The sequence below is a fragment of the Natrix helvetica genome, assembly GCF_964273705.1.
Source record: "Natrix helvetica genome assembly, chromosome: 1".
NCBI lineage: Eukaryota > Metazoa > Chordata > Lepidosauria > Squamata > Natricidae > Natrix > Natrix helvetica.
This window is the reverse complement of record NC_138548.1, coordinates 228,622,262-228,648,488: the sequence shown is the minus strand read 5'-3', so window position 1 is coordinate 228,648,488 and position 26,227 is coordinate 228,622,262. Positions and strand designations below refer to the sequence as shown.

The 26,227-nt window shown below is 34.8% G+C and overlaps 1 protein-coding gene across 1 annotated transcript; it reads right to left on the bottom strand.

The window, feature by feature from the left end:
• Positions 1-875: 875 nt before the first annotated feature.
• On the bottom strand, positions 876-26,227 carry SUZ12 (SUZ12 polycomb repressive complex 2 subunit). Its single transcript, XM_081956334.1, has 16 exons — positions 25,674-26,227; positions 23,099-23,145; positions 22,948-23,012; positions 17,286-17,354; positions 13,636-13,685; positions 12,403-12,488; positions 10,377-10,608; positions 9,577-9,679; positions 8,024-8,129; positions 7,329-7,506; positions 6,503-6,594; positions 5,899-6,042; positions 5,437-5,594; positions 4,947-5,145; positions 3,393-3,472; positions 876-3,068 (listed from the first exon to the last, which is right to left on the bottom strand). Exons 1-16 carry the CDS (start codon positions 26,038-26,040, stop codon positions 2,720-2,722), a joined length of 2,325 nt encoding a protein of 774 aa, XP_081812460.1. The 5' UTR covers positions 26,041-26,227; the 3' UTR covers positions 876-2,719.

Sequence of the window (26,227 nt, the reverse complement as noted above, 5' to 3'; positions counted from 1 at the left end):
GCTAGAGAAGGAAGAAGTATGAACTATTGAGCAGACCAATATCAAGAAGTTTTTAAGCAATTACATTTTATGCTTTGAATTCAGCACATTGCTAATAGCAGCTGAACTAAAGTGCTAGAACCATTTGCTGAATTCCCATTAGAAAAAATTGCAAAATAGGTGGTCCTCAACTTAAAACCATTTAACAACTGTTCAAAAGTAACAATGGTGCTGAAAAAAAGTGACTACTGCAGTGTCCGTAGGTCACCTGTTGCAGTGACCCAGGCAAATTATCTTGGTAAAAAAAAAAGTCAAATAAATGATGAGATTCAATGACCGCATCACTTAGCAAGGGAAGTTTGGGTCCCTATTGTGCTCTCAGTTGAAGACTACCTATTACTCTGATTTCAGAGGGTCTGCACTTATGGCCCTGGTTGAATTTGTGTAGATCAGAGACATACATTTGGAAGTATGTTTTTTACCATCTTAATTTTCCAAAATTTTTCTACTTGAAATTAATGTTATAAAAAATAATTTTGCTTTTGTATCTTACGGATTGGCAGACAGGGGAAAAAAAACTTTGTTCCCTATCTGAACATTTAATCCCTTCGTGGTCAATCATGGCAACAGACTTTATCTTTGTGATACTATTGGTATGTTTTATCTTGATTACACTTGTTTTAACTGCAAGTCTTTAAAAAAAAAAAAGGGGGGGGGGCTTTTAAAAAAGCATTATATCCAGAATGTAGACAGAAAAAGGCCATCCATTTCAAGTTCTACCACAGATCACAATTAGTCCAAATGCAAATACAGCATCACCCCCCACCCAAACTAAATTTGCCTGGTTCTGAATTCACTTTGGCATATATATGAAAAGATTCAACATGACACCTTGGCAGATTTTACATATTGAACTTTATGTACAAAATTCAATTTCAAATAAACATTTAATGTAAAAACAAAAGGTTCATTAAACAATTCTTTATCTACTGTACCATTCAAATGTTCATCCAGTTTACATGATTTCTTCAGTCTCATTAAGAGTACATATAGAAAATCCATCTTTATTATAAATAGAAACAAAGGGATTCTCAGCTTTTATTATAAATGGACATGACATACAAAGTTTACTTGACAGAAGTAATTTGATTACTATTTTTGGGGGTCATCAACTTTTTGTGCAAAGAATGCTAGCCTCCTTTTAAGCATTGAGAGCGCGACTGCTTAAGTGACATAAGCAATAACTCTACATCTATGTCTCTCCTAAAATATTTCTTTACATATGTGCACAGCTTTAGCAAATTAAAGCCCAAGAGAAATGCTTGCCGGCTATTCAAAGGTGTAATTAGAGTTTGCTACAACTCAGAGCAGACAAAAGACATCTAATGAAAACTGTAGTCTCCCTCTTTGCTATTGACACAAATCTGTGACTAAGAACTTAATACTGGATGACAAATCACATCCACACCATTAGTTAAATAGTCTCACAGTTAAACACACCTTTAGGGACCAAAGTCAGTATTTACAGTTTTTATAAAGTTTTGAAAATCTCCATTAGGAAGCTTCTTCCCCACTCATTCCAAAGCCAAAATCCAAAACAGGGAACTGCCTCCTTACGATGATGGAATGAAATAAAAACAAATGTAAATTGTATTTACATAACTAATCCTTTATAAATAAGGAATATGAAAAATGAACTATTTAAGTTTCTTTTTTTAAAAAAATGAGGTGATGTCACTCAACCACAGTGCTTGCTGGAACAAACCCTTGGTGCTGATACTGTACCAGTAGTGAAGCTACTTTCCATTGGAAAAAAAGAAAATCTGTAAACATATGCTTTAATGTTAACGAGCAGTGCAAGACTGCACCAGACCTTTAGTTAGCATCTGTATTGAATGCAATACATCACAGAATACTTGCAAAAGAAGTGCAACACATTTTCTGGACCAATTTGACAGTGTATTTTCCCCCTTAAAAGTAGCATCTAAAAGTCCCAGGTTAACTGTGCTTTGATTCTGCAGTCTGTATACATGCAAATATAGGCAGAAACGCCCACCATCACCTGAAGGCGTTAAAGCAGCATATTGTCATCTTCATCCAACCTAAACAGTCTGATCTCATATACCAGATGATATCAACAAATTCTTTTAGGCTACTGGCACAATTAATATAGTATATCCCTGTGTTTGCAATAGATAAAGCAATTTTCCCCCTATATGGACATTATAGAAGTGCAATATTACACTTGAATGTTTAAAAATGTATTTAAAAACTGCAGTCTTCTAATTTGATAGAATAAAAACAAAGGATCAAATTTAAATGATACATTATTTTCTACAAAAAGGAAACAGAATTTTTAAGTACAAATTATAAACTGTTCCGATCTCTTCTCATTTTTAACTCCGTGGTAGGAAAGTCGACCATTACTGATGCAAAAATCTTTATATAAAAACTGGTTTACATATACTTAAGTTATGTAAATTCAGTACATCTCATAATTAAAATTTCCAAAAATTGTATTGCTCTTCATGCTCAAACTTTGAGTATTGTCATTACATCACTAGAACTGATATACATGTTGCTCTTGCGTAATTATTTCATAGGAGCCATATCAACACTATCTGTGATGAAATCCTTTGTTTCCAGCAGTGCCTGTTAAAAATCTGTGTATCTTATTAAATTCCTTATAGAGTTCATGCATCTTAGAATATCACTTCATTTTTTTTGTCGGCTGGTCTTTTCAGATCTTCTGTTTTCTATTCTGTTTTGTCATACAAGATGTATTATCTATTTCTGAAGACCGTTCCTTAGAATTAGCATCGCTATAGCCATTAGTTGCACCCGTCTGTTCTTCTGTAAACTCCTCAGATGAGGTGGCTGTAATGGACTCTCCTTTTTCTAATTTCTGTTGCATTTCTCGGAGCTTAGTAACGGCTTTGTCTATTGACATAATGCTTATAAGATTAAAGTCGTGCATGCTGACTAGATGAAGCATAAAATTCCGACACAAGTTCTTCTTAATAATTTTGTGTCCATAATTTTCCACAAACAGCATACAGGCATGATTCATTTGATTGTCAGCAATAAATCTGTTAACATTAAAACATAAAATAAATTAGTACTATTTAGTTGGGCTCATAGTCACAGCTGAAAAACAAAATTTGGATTGCTCGGAATTCTCAAAAGATGCAAGTTTTAAAAGAATCTTGCTTAGAAATATTCTTGCCCATGTTGCCACAACTGCCAACATTTAAATTTTTTTAAAATTCTCAGTACGTTAAAATAAGGACAGCAAAATATTTAATATTAAAAATATTAAAATATTTTTTAAAATTTGAATTGAAAATATGAATAAATTTTCAGCCATATTTCTGTTGTTCTCATCCATTTTAGATTTAAAATGGAACACATACCCATGTTTCATAACATGTAGATTCCATAATTTCATGACTTCTTTTTCTCCTTCATTAACATCAGAAAACTCTTCAATTTGCTACAGTGAGACAATCATTGAAAGTTAGTTAAAGCAAAGGAAATAATAATTATAAGGATGCCACAACACTTGGTTGGATGGCCAACATTGGGGTCTAAGTATTAAAAACTCTAGCATCTCTGGAAACAATCACATCAGAAAGTTATAGAATGTAATATCTAATAAAAAAAGACCCCTTTCAGCATGCTAAATTGATTTTATGGGGAAACCCAATTTTAAAAATTGGGGGAAAAGATGTAATATAGAAAATTGGATGGAAGTGGAGATATTTTGACTTTGGACCAATTAACAGATGATAAAATATTTTTAAAATTTTAAAATATGCTATGTTAAAAGATAAATAACATCTATCTGATGTGACCCAACAGCAATATTTACAGTTACATTTTTAACAACACTATTGGGACCAGTAGCATTTTCTAGAACCATCAGTTAAATCCTTTAAAATAAAACAAAAAAAAAAAAACCCCACTATTACTGGCATTGGTTTTTATAGATATTTATTATCAATAAATCAGTGATATGCAGATGCTAAGAAAAAGTGGAATAAATAATTATTGGGTACCTATATTGCCTAGACAAATGAAAGTGTGTCTTAACTTCTATAGCAAGAGTGTCAGTAGACCTAGAATTACGACTTAAGCCAGCAGCCCTCAACCTTTGGGGATGCAGGGACCGGTTCTGTGAAGAGGTTTTTCTGTGGACTGGATGGGCTGTTATTTCGTGTGCTGCCTGCATCGCATGAATGGGGTTCACTTGTTTATATGGATCAGTTTCTGGCATGCCGTAGACCGGTTCTGGTCCATGGACTTGGTGTTAGGGACCCCTGACTCATTCAACAAAAAATATTTAGAATTTATTGGACTCCTGTTTACGCTTGTACAAAAAAGGATGGTTTAAGACAGCATTTTGTTGGAGATGTAATAAAGATAATGTTTCTTTAAAACACACGTTTTTACAGTGTCCTACACATAACAAATTTTGAAAGAAAATAGACTACATAAACATGAGTGCGACAAAAGCTAAAACTTTCAAAGGATAACATTCTCTTGAAATATACACTTATATAAAATTTAACAATTGGACAATATAAATAGATTTGCTGGGCCCTTGCTATGGCAAAACCCCCTGATATTACATTTGAAAAATAAATGTATGGCCTCATTTTGTATCAAATACCTGAGTATATTTGCCATCTATGAGCCCCTAGTTGTAAAATATGGAAATCGTATGACCAGCATCCAACTTGAACATGAAAGGTTCTCTTCCCTACATTATATATATATTTTCCTTCCATAGTAATTAAATTAATATAGAAGAAACATTTCAGAATCTGACTGACAATAATAATTTCCTGTTCTGTACATAATCCAGCTCATTGCTATTTACATCAACAATTGTACCAATCCTATCTACTAATAATATTAGCAGATTAAGAGAAGGCATCACTGTCTGCTGTGATACACTCAGTTACCGTTATAGTTTTCTCCCGTAGCCATTCGGGATCTTTTTCATCTTCACTATCAACTTCCATTTCTTGTGGGCGTAGAGGTAGACAAGTATCACTGTGAAAGTATAATCGATTATGGCCACTGCTATACGTTCTTTGCTGTTCTACTTCTCCATCTTCAGATTCAAGAAATTCCGACATGCTGGCTTTTGTACGCTTTGGTCTGAAAAACGAAGTGTTAATTTTTTTTCAACCAGGTATTTAAACATCTGAACAGTACTGCAACCCTACAAAGACCACTTGAGGACTGAATGAAGCCTAGAAACCTACCGGTAGTTGTTTCCTGGCAGCAATATATCCAGATTATCAATTATTGTTGTAAAGTTCATTTAAAAATACCAACATATCAAAACAGTAAGCTCTCATAATATCATAATTACTTTCTCTAATGAGAGCATCACAGATGTGATTTTTACTCATATACATCTGCAGACGAACTCCATTTTCTACTGACCTGCATACAAGGATATGTGTTATTGGAGTTCGCTTGACTGGTCCGTTACGACTGAAGGCAAACCCAGGCTGACGATGAATATCCTGAGGGTTTCCTGCATAGGAGCCATCATAACACTCATTGATAGAAACATCTATCCTAGCACCTTTTGGATGATACTGTAATAAATAAAAGAATGAGTTTTCTAAATCTTGCTGCACAAAGATTCCAAATCAACTTTTAGCCACTATTTTTTTTTATTCTGAGTTACTGGGTACATTAAGAAGGATGACAGCACTTAATGTAGATTTTTCGCTGTTGTAGCTACTATTGCTGAGTAGTATTGAATAAAAAGTATTAAATTTGTTCACTTACCTTCTGGCCTCTATTTACAACGTAGCTTTCTATAATAGAATACTCTTCCACTAAGACACCAGTGGAAATAAAATATTAAATTCAAAGTGATTTTACTAGAATACTTACCACATAATTGAAAATAAACCGGCTGTGACAAAGCTTGAGATGTTTAAGTAAGCTGTAAAGCTTGCGACAGTTCAACGTGCACCATGGGCAATGCAAGTCATCTCTAGCTTCAGTCTGTTGCCTTGTGTTGTTATTATAAAGAAACTAAAAAAAAAGAGATTATGTTACCATGAGTTTTTTTTAAAAAAACCTACATTGCAATTCATTTTCTTTCCAGTATGCATTTTATGAATCAGTGCATATGTCTACTGAAAACCAAGAAGTGATAGCTAGTTCCTTCTTTCATAAAGAACAGGGGAAAATGATTACAAGCCAGTTTTGCCTAGTGATTAAAGCACCAAACTAAAAATCAGGAGATGATGAGTGCCAGTCCCACCTTAGGCATCAAAGCTGGCTAGGTGACTTTGGGCCAGTCACTTTCTATCAGCCCAATACATCTCACTGGGTGGTTGTTGTGGAGAAAATAGGGGGAGGAACAAGTATTAGGTATGTTTGCTGCCTTGAGCTACTTACAAAGTAACAAAAATAGAATAAAACTCTAATAGACAGATAGGTAAAGTAAAACAATGACCCATAACAAGCAGAAATATTAGATAGTCAATACCTGATAAAATATTCTCAGTTTCTGGCGAGGCTCATTTGTAACATCTCTCTCTTTTCTTGTTTGTAGATCTGATGGCAAAGATTCCTTCACAGCTGAAACAGAACCTGAATAGTCAATGACTATATAAATAGTCTTAATACAATGTACAAGACTGAAGTTTTTTGAAGGCCATTTTTGCCACACATGCCAATTAAAGCGATCAGTAACTGAACGATTTAGTTAAATTTTTATTTCACAAAGAGATGCTTTAACTAAGACAAAAATAATCAGCACCTGGCTGATTTTCTTTAGGCTACAAATCTAAGAAGGGTTCATCCTGATCAGTATTTTAATGGCAGCTCCCATGATTCCAGCTAGACTGTGATGTAAAAAAAATGTGGAATACCTACAATGGAGGAATGTTTGGTGAATTTGATAGAATGATAGACGATAGAGCAGAGATGGCAAAAATTTATTTATTAGGGAAAAGTCTACATTTGATAGTGATTAGAAACTCTGAATGGACTTTTTGCTGAAAATGAACAAATAAAAAAGATAAACTTGTGATTTCCGAATTTTATGGTTAGAAAGGGTATAATGTGGAAGGGAGCCATTACGTAACCTTACAGAGAGAGAGGATAACATAAATGTACAATATTTAAAACTGCTGTAAAGAAGATCAGAAACAACTTATTTATATTTTTCTTTTAGTTTAATCTCAATATGACTCATGTAATATTTTACATTTACTTGAAATAAAAGACAGTTTTAAAAATTATTCTGGCAAATTTACAGCATGCAAGCAGCACAACTTAACTAGTAAATTCTGTTTCAAATATTCACCTACCTATAGTCTGTGTAGGTTTAACAGAACTTGACTTATTTTCTTGAGGGAGACTCTCTGAATTCCGTGTTGAAAGGGGCTTAGCTATAGGAGTGGCAGGTTTATCATTTGTTTCTCCTGTCCATCGAAGCGTAAACTGAAGTGTTGGTCCCTGAGAAAATGTTTCAAATGGTGGAAGCCTCTGAAATAAAAATAAAAGGAATATTTTAAAGAATTTTCCAAAGGAGTGTTTCATAAGGTGAAACAAATCATCCATTAAAAATAATATTGAGAAAAGATCACTGTTAAACTGTTGTTAAGAGCCAAATAACCTTCACTGCAATACTGCAATAGTATAGGCTTATGTACTGCAGACTTATAGTGAAAACATACCATACTTTACATCTAATTATATTCTCATGTAACAATTTGTAAATTTGATTTCCCCTTTAACTGTTCACTTTCAGCCAGCAAGACATTTCAAATGTGATCCCAACACACCAGTACTGGTCAGTCATTGTAGCGTAATCCTCTAAAGAAGTATTTATTTCAAAATATTTCATTTGGAGCATTGCTGAATTACAGAACTAAACTGTTATTTTCCCTTCTAGTCACTTGTCCTATTAATGAAATTTCAAGTCACTAACATCAAAAGATAAGGAATTGATCAACTTTGTGAAACTTTTTAGAGGATTTCTGGTGGCACTAGTGGTTCTTACCTTCCCATCAAGTATTGTTTCCCATGTTGCTCTTTTCTTGCTGATGGGACATTCTTCCATTTCTTGCATGGCTACTTCATATTCTCCATCAAGAAGCTGCAACCGTCTGTTACAAAACATGTTATTATTCAATATTTAATTATGGTCACACAGCTTGATTTTAATTTTTATGAAGTTTATTGATTTTTTCATTATCTCTAAATTATCCATGTTAATGTTGTCAAATAAATACAAATTTCTTAATGTGGAAAGGTAATAAACAATTATAATTGGAACAAGAAAAGGATAAGAAAAGTAAAATGTCAAATCATACATATTAGGATAAAGGATGAAAAACCCTGATCTTAATGTGAACAAAATCATTCAGCTATTTCCAAAACTAAAATCCGTTTAAGGAATTCATATATCATTATATTATAATTCAACTGTTAATCATGTTTCTATGTTATTTGGAAGAAATATAGTATACTGAAGTATTAGCTGGCCTATTGTTACTTTTCATCTCCAAGTGTTTGGCCTTTTTCAGACTGGCAGAATTCCTGTATCAGAAATATCATAAACATTTTTTTAAAGATTTAGTGCTAGAAATGTGAACTGCATGCTAAATGCCTTTTGTCTGTGAAGATGATTGATATAAAATAACTTTCTGTTTTAGAAGGAAAAAATGCTGATTCTTTAGTACACTGACCTCTGCTGTGTTAACTATATATTCTGAACTGACTTATGATTTGGCTTAATAAAAAGAGGCTGGACCCTAATAGTGTAAAGGATTCTTGATCTATTTTAGGATTGGCAAATACAGATAGGCTTCAACTTATGACCACAACTGAGGCTAGGACAGTTGTTAAGTGAGTTTCGGCCCATTTTGCAACCTTTTTGTCACAGTTGTTAAGCGAACCACTGCAGTTGTTAAGTGAACCATACAGTCATTAAGCAAATCTGGCTTGCCCCACTGACTCTGCTTTGTTGGAAACAAATTCAATGGAGGATATTTTCCAGTACCATTGTAACTTAGAACAGTCACTAAATGAATGGTTGTAGGTTGATGATCATCTGTATATATTATTGCTTCTATTATCTCTTGTATCAAGTTTGTCTGCTCTTTAAATTTGCTCCCAGATGATTGACATACACAGCCACCCACCCATGTTCAGCCTTTTCCTGCTTCTTCCCACCCTTACAACCATAGATTTACTTCTCATGTTTGGTCCATTTGGATGAATTATATTGTTTAAAAAATAGAAAAAAATGTGACATTTCAAAATATACCGTACATATGCTTTGTTTGGTCCTAAAATAATACACACAGTTTAACATATCTTGTCGCAGATATAACTACTTTTCAGTCTATTTAGTTGCCATAGCTACCATTGTAAATTGTGGTTAACAGAATTCTGGCAAAAAGATAACCCTTGAAGTCCAATAAAGGACCCTATTTTAAAGGTATTAAAATTAAATTTCATAGGGAACCTCAGGCTAAAATAAAATCCACATTTAAAAGGCTAATAGAAACATATGCCAGGAAAAAAACCTCATTTTTAAGAACACATTACCTATTTTTATCAAATACAGTCATTTGTGCTACAAAAGTCTTTTCTTCATCTTCACGGTTGGAAGAATTTCGTTTTCTTCGAGCTGGAAGCTCTTCATTAACATCTGTAATTAAATAGTAATATTAGTTAATACATATTAACTAATATAATTCACTACTCGTGTCGTTGAGCTTGCTCATAAATAGCTGTTTACAGATAAATAGTAAAAATAGAAAGCAATAAAAAACTAAAACCATACCCCTTCTTTGGTATAGAAATCCTTTCTAGGCAGCGAAGTTTTAATATGAAGATGATGATTTTATTAAAACAATTCACTGTTCTCAATTGCATATGCTCCCAAACTACTTAACTGAATTGTATTTATTATAGCAGTATGTTAAACTTTCTCAAACTACCTGCAATAAAATGATTGCATCAAGAACTGAAAACCTTGCCCTCAGGAAGTGGATTATTCTCCATTTATCTCTTTTTCCAAGTTGCTGTTCTCTCCTGTTTAGATTTATAATACACAAGGCCAAGGCCAAAAAGCGAAGTTATGCAAGTAATAGGGTTTAAAAAATATGTTGATATTCTATTGGATAGCTATAGCAACGAATTTAGGCTCCTTTGGAGAATGAAAGATAGGAATAAATAGTGATGTGAGAATCTTTTACAATCCTTCCTGAAAAAGAAAACCTTACTCAAGGACACATGGGGCTGAGCCAAAACTGAACCTAGGCAGATAAAAGACATGCATGAAATCTTATGCAATGAATGTCTACATATTCAAGAACTGAAAATGAAATGGACTACACTCTTACCAATATTTTCATTTGTTTCACCATTTATCATCCCATTAAATTCTCTTCTTCCTGGACGAGTTACTCTGAATAATAATGAATAAGACTTCACCATGTGGCTGTTACTGGGTTCAAATTCATTGCTGGAAACAGCCAATGATGGAAAGTTGCCTGGCTTTATTTGGTTGGTGTCTGGATTCAAAGGTACCTGCTTTTTCCCTGTAGGTACTTGTCTTATGGGACAGCTAACATCCTGCAAGCAAGATAAGATGATTTGCTGAACACAACAGAGCAAAACCCAAGGCTACCCATTTATTTATTTTACAGGATTTTATATATTGCCCCAATGCATAATCTGAGTGGTGCACATTACCTCCAACCCACATTAAAACAAAGCAATAACTGTGGTGTTCTAGAACAACCCACTATGGGCCAAGAAAGATTGTTTTTCAGGACTCTCCAAAAGGACAGAAGATACTGAACAGTACCTCCAGTGGCAGCGAATTCCAGAGTGTAGAGGCTATTATCAAAAAGGCTTACATTTTCTTTACCTTCTCCCTCTAAACGTTTGAACCCGACAGGAAGAATCTTACTTTGAACAATATTTTTTGTAGTTAACAGTGGTCAGGTCAAATAGAAAAATGAAAACATTTTTACAGACTCTAAAGATCATTATTTTTACATCACTTAATTTGAGCTAGCTCATGTTTGCAACTTTCCCAACAGATCCAGAAGAGTAATATTAGAGATGCACTGCATCTAAAATTCATTGTAATAGATAAACAAACAATTTTTATATGGAAGCCTGAGGACTACTTCTATATATGTCAAACACTAATTAGCAATACAGCCCCATCTTTTACACTATCAGAAAATATATTTCATTTTAGCTAAAAAGAGGCTCCTGCAATCTATCTATCTATATATATATATTGCATTCTGACCCTGAACTATATTAACATTTCATGTTTCTAAGCAGAACAAGGATGAAATAATACACCGACAGCATATTCACAATATTCAAGATAAAAAGGAGAAAGAAGAAACGAAACTCTGATTTGTAAAACAGCACCTGAGGCTGAGCTAGGATCCATTGACAGGTTTTGTATCATTTACAAAATATAAATGACCAAAATAAAGTTATTAAGTTCACACATTTCACAATTTAGCTTCAACTAAAATTTTTAACAAAACATTTTCCTAACTTAATTATATCTTTCATTTTAAATGTAAAGTTGTAGCGCTATGCCTGAAATTCTGTTACATAATAATCTTGCTGAAATTCTAATTAACTTTAAAAAGCAGAAAACCATGTTCTTTCAGATTAGTCAAAATGTTATCTTTTTTACATTCCTTCCAAGTGTAAAGGTAGAGAATCTGGTGAAAATCATCACTTAGTTGCTCATCAAGTCTCATCATTATTCCAGTGTTAAAAATTAGGTGGCAGTTTCTAACAACCCGTTTCCAATGTGTCAAGGGTTCTAAAGAGCCACAAAGACTAACAAGGAGGTTTTGGCCCTTCTCTCATTTTTGATCTTTTGTTCAAACAGCCTTTTTAAAAATATTAAATCATTGACATTTTTGAGATTGCAAAGCAAGCAGTTTTTTTAACAAATTGTAAAACCTTAAGCTACATTAAAAAAAAATCAACAAAGAGAAAAGGCCATCCATCGAAAATGTTAAGTTCAAAGTTTTTAAATTAAGTCTTTATATTGTATATTAAACTCAAGAGTTTCAGGCAAAATGCTCCTTCTCCTTATAATTCAACTAAACAAACTGAAGAAAGTAAGACCTAATTAGAACTTACTATTTCATCTGGCAGTAAAACGTAAGAAAACCCAGTCCTTAAATGAGATACACGAATAAAACAACAGTAAAAGAGAAACTTGATAAAGCAAACAAATGGCTTACTTATTTGGATAATTTACAGCTTCTCATAAGAAACGGCCTAGTTTTAATAACACACTCTTCCTTTGCTATCATTTTGCACACATAATTGTCTTTTCTATTTTTTCTGTTATTTTAACATTTGCCTTCTAGTACTTACTTTTCGTTTTTTGTGGCAAACTTTTACGAGCAATACTTCCAGAGTTACAGAACTTTGTTCATTTTCTGAATTTTGCAATGGCTTATCTAGACAGTCAATATAGAAAGAGAAAGATTTAAAATCCTGAAAAGATTAAGAATTGAACTCTGCATGGCCAAGATATATTTACAATAAGATATTGTAAGAAATAAGATGCTGGATGCCTTAGAAATGCCCACTCATCCCTAACAGAAGGAATTGCCTAATGTAACTGCCATTTTTTTGCAGAGGAATTTCTCGACACATTGTTTAAAAAATGCAGAATTAGGCAAACAGAAAAGCATTTGTCTAGTGATGTCCGTTAGTATACATTCTATATTTAAGCTTGACAAAAAAGCATATTATTTTTAACTGCCTTAGTTGCAAAGCCAGACCTTTCTCCTAAATGGATAAACATCCATTTATTACCTGTAAATAGAGCTGCACTTGTTTTCCATCACTCAGAGATACAAACTTTTATATTTTAAAATACTGAAACAAAGTCCAATGAAATCTACAATACTCACCAACTAAATACAATTGAAACACAAAGGCCCAGAGGCTTCAGATTTAGGGTACAGGTAGGCCTTAACTTAACACAATAGAGCCCCAAATTTCCATTGCTAAACAAGACAGTAAATTAGTTGTGCCACATTTTATAACCTTCTTTGAATATGAGTAACTTCAGTCGTTAAGCAACTCGTGTGTTTGTTAAGTGAATCTCGCTTCCCCCCATTGGCTTTACTTGTCGGAAGCCAGCTGGGAAGGTTACAATTGGTGATCACACGACTCCAGGATGCAGCAACTGTCAAAAATACATGCCAGTTGTCAAGCGTCTGAATTTTAATCATGGGGATGCTGCAATAGTCCTAAGTGTAAAAATAGATCATAAGTCACCTTTCACTGTGCCATTGTAACTCCGGATGGTCACTAAATGGATGGTTGTAAGACGAGGACTATAACAAATGTTTAGTACTCCACACTAATGTACAGAAATAAAATCATTAAGATTGCCATTAACTTCAAGCTTTAAAGCCAATTAATTTGTCTGACAGATTGGACATAACCCATATTTTGCAGAACACAATAGTGTTGTATTAGTCAATTTTAAAAATTATTTTTATTGTCTTTAGTTTTATTCCCCAATTCTATAACAAATGCAATTTGTCAATTGAGAGAACAGCACCACAAGGGGAAAAGAGAAAAACTACTTACCATTTTTATGGAAGAAACCAGTAAAGGTTAAATGTAGATGAGCAGACAAGCTAAATTGAGAAAATAAAAATTTACTGATATGAAGATGTGACATTTTAAAATCTTTATTTAAATAGTTTATGCAAACATAAAAAATTACATTTTATCCACTATACCACCACATTTACAAATAACACACGTACCCCTATACAACTACTTATATGAAACACAGCAAGTGTTTTAAGTAATCATTTCGGCTCCTTTGCTAATATTATTCACTGGGCATTTCAAGTAGTTGAGATTAGATGTACAGATAGTTCTGAATGAGATTGCACATTTCCTCTAGAATCTAGTTTTAATTACTGTTTCAGGTATGCTTAGTTAGCTGCAAGTTGGCACTTCCTCACGAACTGACCTAGCATTAGTCTTTAATTCCCTAATTGTCTGGATTAATATTGTATTCTACATTAGAATGCTTAAATTAAGAATTTCTCATGCTTGAAAGTGTACTTTACTAATTATGACCTGTATTTACTTCATAAGTGCCAAAAGTATTCTGGGTCCAATTCAACGTGCTTGGTATTTTGTTAAAATATTTATAAACATTTCTAGTTATGTGGATCACCACTCAAAGTATCTCACAGTGTTTTAAAATTCAGTTTTGTAAAGGCTATACAATAGTAAAGTTGCTGAATAAGGAGACAGAATCAATAGTATCCTAGTCAAAACATTAGCTTCAACAGCCTGCTGAAATCAAATGACCCTTAACAAGTACAAAACCACTGGAGGGGAGTCAACTTCAAGGCATTCCATGAGATGATACACCTTGTAAAAACAGGTGACGAGTTGGGCAGTAATTACATGAAAGTTATATGGTGGAAGTAATTTTACCCTAGCCATTAAAATGACTATGTTGTATACTAATAAGAATGCACTGCAAATAATTTTTAATAATGCAGAGTTTTAAATTGGCTGGTAATTATATGATTTATTAGGTTTGCTTTGATTTCTTTTTAAAAGAAGTATATAACACTTCCTAGATATGAAGTATTAATGATTGAAAGTCTTGTTTACTGAATTAGGATAAACTGGGAGAAAAGCATTGTCAGAATTTACTACACAATGATTAGTTTTTCTTTCCTTACAGTACTCATCAAAGCTTGACCCTTTCACATATACTATAATACCAATGTTGGTGATTTCAGGATAAACCACTTCAAGAACCATTTTAACAAATATGATATCTTGTTCACTGAAATTTAATCACTGGCATCTAAAACTTACAAATTTAACATCTTAGTGCTTTAATATTTTAAAGAATGTTTATACTTTAAAGCATATAACAATCTGGTTGAAAATTTTATTTCAGAAGGACAAATAGGAAACTAACATCAGTTCCTAAAAACAAATAAACTCATTAAGAAAAGGCATTAGGATCATAAGTTGTTTAAGCAATTCTTCACTTGAAGGGTTTTATTTTACATTATTATGTGTATGTCATCCTATGTCATCCAGGAAAATTGAACTGGCGGTGGATTCATGGAAATTGGAAAATAAAATTATTTCATTAGAAAACCAATTTACAGCCCTACCTAAGAAAAATGCATTTGGCTTGAGAAATGAAAGACAAGTCTATGGTTGCACCTCTGCATATAATGGAGTATCTTTTTGTCTTAGAATTCAAAACACTGTACTGCTTAGCTTCAATGTAATCTAATCTGCCTATAAGCAAAGTTTGAAAACATATTCTGTACATAAAAGTACATGGCTCTTTCCTGCATTTTTTTACTCCCTAAAAAGCAGCAATTTAGGCATTCTTGGGAAATAAATTTCACAGAATAGAAGCAATTTTCATCACTATTATAGGTTTGTACAATCCTGATAGCCTATCCTTCATTTGCCATATTTTTTTCACTACATAAAGAAATGATGTTATTTTGAATTAAATTCAAATTTCTAAAAACAATTCAATAAAAGATAATAAAAATATATACAACAGGTGGTGTTTATTTCACAACCATTTCTTCAAGTGAACCATTTTGCTGCGAAGTGAAGCCGGCAGGAAGTCAGAGATTGTAGTTACATGAGGTCCTTGCTTAACAATGACAACTTAGCTAAGCAGCACAGTCACATAATTTTTTATTTATAACAATATTGCTGAATAAGACTTTCTAATCCCATTAGCATCATTAAGCAAGAACTACCTTTATCTGGGTTTTTTTCTTAAGCTGACAAACCCAAATTAAAAAATGTATAAAGAGATTATTGAAGTAAATAAAATTCCTTAAAAGAAACAGCAAATGCCATAGCAGTGTATACCTATCAATCTCAAAATGTATTGCCTTCCTAAAAAAAATAATTCATGCTGTGCCAAGAACCCAGAGAAGTCAGACTAATTTCTGAAAGACAAATAGGCCACTCAACAGACTCCTTCTGCACTTCCAATAAACTGAATTTCTGATTATATAAGAGTTTTTCAAATACTGTATTATTTCAGCAGGATCACATCCAAACCCTTTTTGAAATATGGAAGTCCAAAACTATGTCAATGTACTGTGGGTAATAAAGTAGCACGTTGAACTGGCCCCAGAAGTCAGCTAATATAGCTATTTCAGTATGATGTAATATGCTGCTGAACATTTTATCTGCGATGTCACAATTTTTTTGAACATTTAAAGGCAGCCAAAAAGAGTACATAGCGGACATGCAGGTGTGATGTAATTGAGACTTGTTATTATCATTCTCAGGTTTATCTTTTTGAGGAACAGATACAAATCGTGCAAGATAAACATAAGCTAAACAAAAGTGACTATAGCTATAATTGTTATCACCTGGGCATCTATGGACAATGCTAGTTTTAGCAGGAGAGTTCAATTTCCTCAAAAGGTATGATTAAAATACACATTTTTAGAAAAACAATGTAGCTTCCACAAATGGGTCTAAGAACCAAGAGCAGACACAATCTGTTTACTTTTTGATTTAGTAGCCTTCTCACAAATTAACTCACAATTTAAGGATAATGCAGAAAGAATAATAGTTAGATTTAAATTTTAAGTGAGTTTGGGACTTTACATTAAGTTTAACGATCAGCCTGCATAAAAAGAAAACCAATTTGCCACAAAACCATGCTAGCAAATGTATGGTCAGTTTTAGAAAACTTCCTAGCATTTTGGCATATTTATTAGCTCCAGTAACTCTTGCATAAGGTGTTGTAGCAATTAAAGATCTGCAGCAAAAAAAATGGAGAAGTGTATCATCATTTGCAATATAACATATGTATCCCAATCCATAGCGGAATGCAGAGTAAGTGGAAATTGGACTACATAATGGAAATCAATGAAATTTCAAAAAAATCAATCAATGGATCCAGCCTATGTACTACCCAAAAATAAATGTCAACAGAAGTCTCCTTCTGCAGATGCAACATTATATATAATTTAGTGTTAACTGGGACAACACACTATCAAAGTACAAAACATATACAACTCTTTAACAGAATTAATTTATTGATATTTTAAGGTGGGAGAAGCCGATGCAAATTATCTTCATCTACATCACATTTCACTTCCATTTCTGCATAAATTGTATTGACACATTATTTAATCTATCATGTATTCATTGCAGTTGAAACATTGCTACTGAAACACATTGGTTGATAAAACAAATGTTACCTTTGCAAGTCGTGTTCTCCCTTTGTTTTCTCTACTTTCATCAGCATCCCGTCTACTCTGAAAGTTTTCCTGCAATAAAAGTTGGCTTTTGAAATTGCACTGATTTCCATTATGTAGTACAATTTTGTTGTACATTAAAAAATTCTTCCAAAAAAGCACCATCCTTCAGGAACCAAGTCTCTGACATTTTTTTTCAAAATCATACTGAATTTATGAGGAGCATCCCAGCAATCCCTGTTATTTTAATTTTTATATATTATTTTTTGAATGCAATTAAAATATCAGGAGTATAAAACATTTACAAGATTTTAATCCAAAGTTAGAGAGATCTCTGAACATAGCTAAAGTTACAACTAAAATTCAGTTTTGCATTGATGCCTTTACACCATTTTACATTATTATCTACCAATCCCCCCCATTTTGAATAGCCCCCAACAGCCCCCCCTCCAAATTTTGAAGTACATATAAATAACTGCAGACAACTATATTTCCTTAAGTAAGCAACATAATCCATTAATCTTAGCATTAATTACCACAGGAAAATTCTTGGAAACCATGCTACATTATTTGGGAGACTGATGCCAATGGCGAGTCACCAAAAACTGAGAAACATTGGCTCATCTATAAAACAAAGAACCAACATAGAAAGCAATGCTGTAACTTCCTTTCCGGTTTTACTTTTTCTATTATCTTTGTTCTATAAATGATATAATCAAGCTGAATTTGAAAACCGATAGAAGAAATATTTGAGTTTAAAAATATTCACACAAAACAATACTAAAAAGGAGTAGAAAATGTTCCAAACAGCCTCCTTATATTCAGGAAATTCCCAGCAACAAAGTGGCAACATTTCACATCTTATCAGAACTGATGACATTAAATCAATAATTTTTAACCTAAAATATTTTTATCATGTACAGGATATTAAAAAAAAATCTAATATATCATACTGTGGCCACTGTTTTGAGATGCAGTTGTGAAAAATTTCTCGTTCCTTAAATGTTTATATAGCTTTGCTGCTGAATGTTATAAGTTTCATATAGAGCCACTGTTATGTTATTGCTTAAATCTTCTTAAAAATATATATTACTTGATACTAATAAAGTTATATCTGAGTTTACTGGCATTTTTGAAACACTTGAGAAATTCTAGCTTTTCTTAGTCACTGTCTTTTTATGTCTTAGGCTGCTGTTATAGATCTGTAAACTGCTTTTTGGTTGCTAGTTCTGAATGTGTTTCATGAAGAGAGATGATAGGTCATTATTATCTGGGAAAATGGAGAACAGGCTTTATTGTTGAAAAACAGCAACTGCCTTTTCATGATATAATGCCCTCAGAACACAGCTTGCAATTCTTTTAACAAACATAAAAATAGAAACCATAGATTAAAAAACAAAGAGAAAAGCCAAGTAAGTTAAGATAGTACATTAATCATCCTTCTCCTCTTCTGGCTCATGGAGGTCAATCTACCTTACTTTGTCTTGAGGAATTTGAATGGTGCACATCAGAAGTTGCTGAAGAATTCATTACTACAATAATGTGAACAGAATAGTTAAATCTGGCTTTATGTTCTGGGTAAGAAAAGTTTGATTTAGAAATGCTAGAATTAGATAGTGGTTCCTTTGACAATCCCTTCAAGCAACTGTCCTGCACAGTGTGAAAACTAAAAATATAGTCTTGCCTCTGAATTGCAGAGATCCACTGAGAAACCCACTCAAGAACATGATTAGCTTTTGGGAATCCTAGCATGGGGAGAGCTTTCAGCTTTCTACAGCATGTACAAACAATCCTCTCTATCAGTAGCCAAACTTAGCTACCAAGCTTAGCCTTAGTCAAACGGTGGGAGACTGCCTGAATCAGACTACTTACAAGTTATGGTTTCCGATCTATGTCCTGATCAAGGTCTGGGAATTAGTTTTACTTTGATCACACTGTATCTATTTAAAGGCTGCTTACAGCCTAGCCAAAAGGAAAATAAATAGTATTCTCAGTGTCTAGTTCATTAGTACAATTGTTCACATTCATTTTGATCAATACAATACAATACAATACCAGAGTTGGAAGGGACCTTGGAGGTCTTCTAGTCCAACCCCCTGCCTAGGCAAGAAACCCTACACCGTTTCAGACAAATGGCTATCTAACATCTTCTTAAAGACTTCCACTGTTGGGGCATTCACAACCTCTGGAGGCAAGCTGTTCCACTGATTAATTGTTCTAACTGTCAAGAAATTTCTCCTCAGTTCTAAGTTGCTTCTCTCCTTGATTAGTTTCCACCCATTGCTTCTTGTTCTACCCTCAGGTGCCTTGGAGAATAGTTTGACTCCCTCTTCTTTGCGATCAATAGCACATATTTTATAGCTGGTCTTGAGTAACATTAATGTTGTCCCCCCCAATACATCTAAACATGTAAAATAATGAAAGATTTATACTATCTGAAGAGAATCCAGGGTAAACTTGTACAATCTAACAATGGGTGTACAGTTTTGTGGCAGAATATCCCCATATACTTTTTTTGAATACTAGATTATAAAACCACTCAAATTAAATTACAGTGGAAAATTTGTATTTGAGAATGACTGAGATTCTGATAGTATTAAAACGGTTGGAAATATCTTTTGAAAACATCTTACTCAATTTTGTTCATATCAAAAACCAACTGACTTGGAAAAACATCAAACCTGCTGTTATTTGGGTCCAAGGTAGGTCTAGAATGTACTGCTTTGCAACAGATGTACTATCTATTTAAAGGTAGGCTTTGATTTATGTGATGCAATTTGGCCTCCCATACTGTTAATAACTAGAACAAATTCCTGGATGAGATAATTCCAACAGCTAGATCAGTACCACAATTATTTGAATACCTGAATATATTTCATGTACCATTTTTTGATCCCAGCACAATAGTGGAAGGCTAAACCAATGCTTGGGAATAAGTGAAAATAAATTAAGATATATTTCACATAAGGTAGAATTTTGTTAAAGGAATCTGGAAATAACTTATTCTGCATAAGAATATATTTCAACTAAACATTTATAGCCTGAAAATGGGCTCTAGATCAAACACTCGGGAAAAAGCTAAGGTAAGGATTCTTTCACATATATAATGGTAATCGAGCTATGGCAGGAGTCATACGATTACCTGACATATTTTGGTCATGATCAGGTTAGGTCATTATAATGGGCTATTGTGCAATCACTCCAAAAACTAGAATGATATGTTCCAGCAGAAGCCAAGAGATCATCTCTTTTTCATCTGTTATACAGTACTTGCCAATTTCTAGGTTGAAAGGTGCTAACTTAAATCCTAAAATGTAGTACCAAAAAGCATTGAAATCCTATCAAAACCCATTCTATGAGTCAAGGTCTTCTGTTTCTCTGTTATTTAAGATAAGTTGAATTGATCTTCTAACCACAGTGTTCAAAATGTATATAATATTTCCCTATAGGAATATATAGGGAAAGTTCATTTCCAATTTGTCATTTATAAAGGAAATTTTATTTCAGTGAGGGTCTTCTAATTTTATTTTGGTAATAATCACTTCGTATTAATTCATTAATCATGAAGCATCATCTTACGTTTGACAGAATAAAAATAATTTACAGGACAAAAATCATTTATGAATATTTTATTTTAAAAGAACATGACTAGTTAAACTAATCATTTTTCAATACAGATGCTTATTGCATTATTTTGTGTTGTATCTCCCATAACTATTTAAAAACACTTTTAAAGAGTTTGTCAATAAATAGCTTTCAAAAATTCATCAGGGTACCTATGGTATCAATTTTTTTGGTTTATGAAAAAAGACATTTTATTGGGATTTATGGACAATGAATTAGAAAAGACTTAAAGTAGACAGGTTTTGTATATGGTAACTGCAGCAAGATCATTATATGAAGAACAATGAAAAAATAATGAACTCCTCAAAGTGAAGAAAGAGATTGTGAAAATGTCAGAATTCGCAGAAATGGCAACGCTGATTTGTTTGATCAGAGGGAATTTTTTTTTTTTGAAAGATTGGAAACCTTATATGGACTTTTTGCTGAGAGAAGAAGAAATGAAATGATGATTCATGGATTTGAAGATTAAAGTGGACTTGAATAAAATGAAGAGCTGAAGGAATTTGTATATCATCTAAAAGGGGAGGGACAGATAATATTGTAATTATCTTTTGAAAATAAGTTCTGTTTATTGAAGTTTATATAAAGAACTTTATATATTCCTCTATTTATTTTCTTTCCATTGTTCCTGCACTTTTTTCTGTTTTCATTTGTCTTTTATTCTATTAAAAATAATTTAATAAAAGTTATTAAATTTATAAAAGCTTCACTAACTAGCATCTTTGATTTGATTGCTTGTAGATCAAATAATTACTTAAAAATATATTTTAAACCAGAGTAGAGACCCTTGGATTGAAATAATTTATGATTCTCCCTAACAAATACTTTCAGAGTATACCACACAATAGAAGGAGAGGTATATTAATCATGATGCACTTTTAAAGCAGAGTGAAATAATTGTGGTACAGCAGTACAAGCTGGATACAGACTTTATATATATCAACACTCATTAGTCATGCTTTTTAAAATACTTCCAAAACTTTCAAGACTGATAATTATATTAATCTATACATCACATATGGCACAGATTCAAAACAAAAAAGTTACAATTATGGCTCAATAAAAAAGTCTCAATATTGAGAAAAAAATTCCAAAAACTAAGTCTCTAAGCATAAAAACAAAGATTCAGAAGAAAAATTAAAGTCATACATTTTTCTTCTTTTACAATCCAACAACAGCAGTCACTAACAAAGTTTCAGTTACATTGAATATTAGAAATTAATCCAAAAAAATCTCAGAATTAATCAGTCATCGTATACTAACTTGCACAAGCAGCCATTAAGTCATGCTCCAATGTGTCTACCTAATTTTGTCCAGTAACAATAGTGTGAAAGTATTAATTTTAAATTGCCAGAAATAGTTTTAATCACTGACACCTGTCTATTACATGTTTGAAGAATTCACACTGTAGCTTTTTCCCTACTAAATATATCCCATTACTTCAGACTGTGTCTTCTTACATTATAATCCCTATATGTTTTTCATCATTGCCTAACATGTTACCTTATTTTATTTAAATGGCACTGCATCATCAATGCCATGTAAGTTGCAAAATATCTGTAGCTTCTTACTAATACCAAACTGCAAAGAATCTAAAGAAAATTAAACCCATTAAAATACATTAAACCCGTTAAAAACAAAGTTAGAAATGCTTACTTTAAAATAGGCAGATAAACTTTAAGATGTTTAAAAATCAGCCACAATAAAACAGCAGAAACTAGTGTTATAAATATGCAAAAAAAGAATTAATGCACAACATTTTTGTTATTCAGCAAGCTTTTTGAATTACGTGTCTTGATTACTGGAATTGTATTAATTTATAAATAAATCACTGAGACAAAATTCCCAAAACTATCACATAAAATATGGCACTTCAAACAAACAATAAATATCAAATTTCCTCTGGATAAATGCCTATATCAAGTTCATCTCATCATGTCAGAAAAATTTTAGTTTCAGCTTCAATGATAGTTATTGACAAGACACATATACTATTTTGTCACTTATTGGAAAACAAAGTTTTAATTACTGCTTAAGTTACCTTTTAATATTTGTTCGGGAATTTCTGTGAGACATATAAGTGAGAGTTCTATGCAAGAATATTGGCTGCAACAGAAAACGGAAAAAAAATCAATTCAATGTTGACATGAGAGAATCTATAAAGTTAAAGACAAAGATGAATAGTTACTCACAGCTATAAGATTGCGGGTACGTAGAAATCTATATATTTGTGTTGGTTCTGTGAGGAAAAAAATGAAATATTCTTTACTCAAAGCTGCTAATCTGAGACTTCAGTAGCTTTTGTACAAGCACTACAAAGTCATACATAAAACATTCTCACTCATATCAAACCTGTGTTCATACAGACTTCAAATATGAGCTGGATAGGTGTTTTCAAATGGTAACCTAATAATAATAATAATAATAATAATAATTTAAATTTATTAGCCGCTCCCTTTCCGAAAAGGACTCGGGGCGGCGTACAATGGAGTAAAAAACATATAACATTTACATAAATCCATGACATACATAAGTACAAAGACACACATGTTCGGAGGAGGTTAACAGATACAATACATAGACAATTAAAAACCATTAAAATACCCTAATTACAAAACCCCATGTACAGTCCAAATTCAAAATGTTAAAAAACAGACAGTCAGGAGGAGTACGAGAAAATTACGGTTGAGCCAGGCCAGATAGTTGGAAGAGGTGGGTTTTCAGTTGTACACGGAAGGAGCGGAGATCGGAAGTAATCCTGATGTCCCGGGGGAGGTCATTCCACAGGGCTGGGCCCATCACAGAGAAGGCTCTGCTCCTGGGTGTCGCCCCCCGACACTGTTTGGCGGTCGGCACCCGGAGAAGTCCCTCTCTGTGAGAGCGGATTGGTCGTAGGGATGTGTGGGGCAGGATGCGATCCTGCATGTAACTAGGCCCTGTGCCATGGAGCGCTTTAAAGATCATAATCAAGACCTTGAAACGCACTCGGAAGACCACAGGAAGCCAGTGCAGCTCGCGCAGGAGAGGTGTTACAGGGGAGAATCTAGTCCTCCCCATGATCACCCGCGCGGCCGCGTTATGGACCAACTGTAGTCTCCGAGTGCATCTCAAAGGAAGCCCCATGTAGAGAGCATTGCAGTAGTCCAGGCGAGACGTCACCAGCGCATGGGTGACTGTGCGTAGGGCATCCCGGTCCAATAAGGGGCGCAATTGGCGCATCAGGCGAACCTGATGGAACGCCCCCCTTGCCACGGCTGTTACATGGTCATCCATGGATATCACTTTGCAACAAAGTGATATGGATATAAATATCAATATCACTTTGTTGCAAAGTTCAAAGAAAGTCTGGAGATTCTCAATCATCCAATCATGGTTGTCCCAAAGGTGTTTTTTCCCCAAAAGAGGCAACTGGATTTCCTTGGTTTTTTTTTAAAGTTTCGCTTCTCATCCAAGAAGTTTCTTCAATTCTAAGTTCTGGGATGAGAAGCGAAACTTTTTTTTTTAAAAAAACACCCCACGAAAGTCCAGTTGGCTTTTGGGAAAAAAAAACTTTGGGACAGGTCACAGAAAACTACCAGTTGGTAAATATCCTACTGTACAGCAGACAATCAGGGACCTTAACACACACAGTAGGATTTAGATGGAAATAAGAGCATATACCACCTTGTATATTGGAACCTGTGGTACAACAACAGCTAGATGAGCCAAGTAATGAGCATAAGGAAGAAAACAACGATTCTAACAACAATTTTAAGCATTTTAAACTTTTCAAAACCCAAGCTGGGTTCATAGATCACATTATGCATAGCAGCATGGTACTGTAGTTTGCACAAATCACCTAGTGTATTATTTACAAACTAATCAAAGCTGTCAATTGTTCTATTAAATAGCTGGAATTGTTTAGGTCTAAAAACCAGTCAACTAAAAATACCAATCTTTCCATATTTTGGCTACTATATGTCAATGTTATAAGGTATCATACAGTGGATACTCATCCATCTATTTAACATGCTACAATACTCTTTTAACAAGTTACTCTTTTTTGTTTAGCTCAGAGGTGTGGATCAACCTCTGCAATCCACTTCCCATGAAGTGGACTATAACCTTAATTAGAGCACGTTACAAACGAACTGTTATAAGGCTGCATTTCGTACATGAAATCGATTTACTGTACAAAGATACCTATATTTCTATTTCTTAAGGAATATTCTCGAGGGTGGGAAGACGATACTGGAAACAACACAAGTGTCGCCCATACAACACCCCCTCAGCTCCATCCCTTTGAGAGAGAAAGGGGGGGACCCCAAACGCAACTCTACACCGCGGTGCGCAATCCCACGGGTCCCGGAGTGGGCGTGCGTGCGTGCCGCTGGCTCATTAACGAAAACGATTAGCACGGCACGAGTTTCCCCTAAAGAGACCTCCTCCCGGACTGACAAACCAGACACAGGAGCCGCAGCAGCGTTTTCCTCCAGCAACCGCCTCCCGCCCAAAGGTCCACGCAGGAGCTCCAAACATCCAACATCGCCGTTGTCCCCAAAGGTGCCTCTCCAAAAGGCAAGAAAGTCCAGTTGCCTTCGTGGAAAAACACCTCGGGGACACTCCCGCCCGATGGTGGGTCGCGGAGAGCCAAACGCCGCGGCTGCCACCAGCCCGCCTTGCCCCGCGCTCCCGGCGGCGGGAGTGGGGGGGGGGAAGCGGCGGTTGCCGTGGCCCTTCATTCCCCCCCCCACTCCACCACCCACCCGCACCAGAGCCCACGCTCACTCTCGAAGGCCTGAAGGAAGAGCTCGTGGTCAGCCTGGATCTGCTCCATCTTCGGTTTTTTCACCGGGGGCAGGGCCGCCGCCGAACCGGCCGCCGCCGAAGATGCCGACGAGCCCCCGCCGCCACCGGAATAACTGCCTCCGCCTCCTCCTCCACCACCGCCGCCTCCTCCTCCAACAGCACCGCCGGATTTGCCGCCCGGCGCTGCGGCTGAGGTGAAGCCGCCGAAGCTCCCGCCGGCGCCTCCGCCCGTGGCGGTGGCAGCGGCGGCGGCGCCTCCCCCTCCGCTCGGAGCACCTGAGCTGGGCCCCGCGTTGCCCCCGCCGCCGCCTCCTCCTCCGCCGCCGCCGTGCTTTTGAGGAGCCATGAGGCCTTTTTTTTTCTTCGGGGCGGGAGCTAGACGGCAGGTGCGGACCGACCGCGGGAGGAGAAAAGGGCGCCGGAGCGCTGGCGAAGGTGAGGTGGCGAGGAGGAAGTGGAAGCGCTTCAACTCTTTCGGAGCAGCCCCGCTCGGTCTCTCCTCAAGCGCCCTCTCTGCCCAGCCAAACCCGACG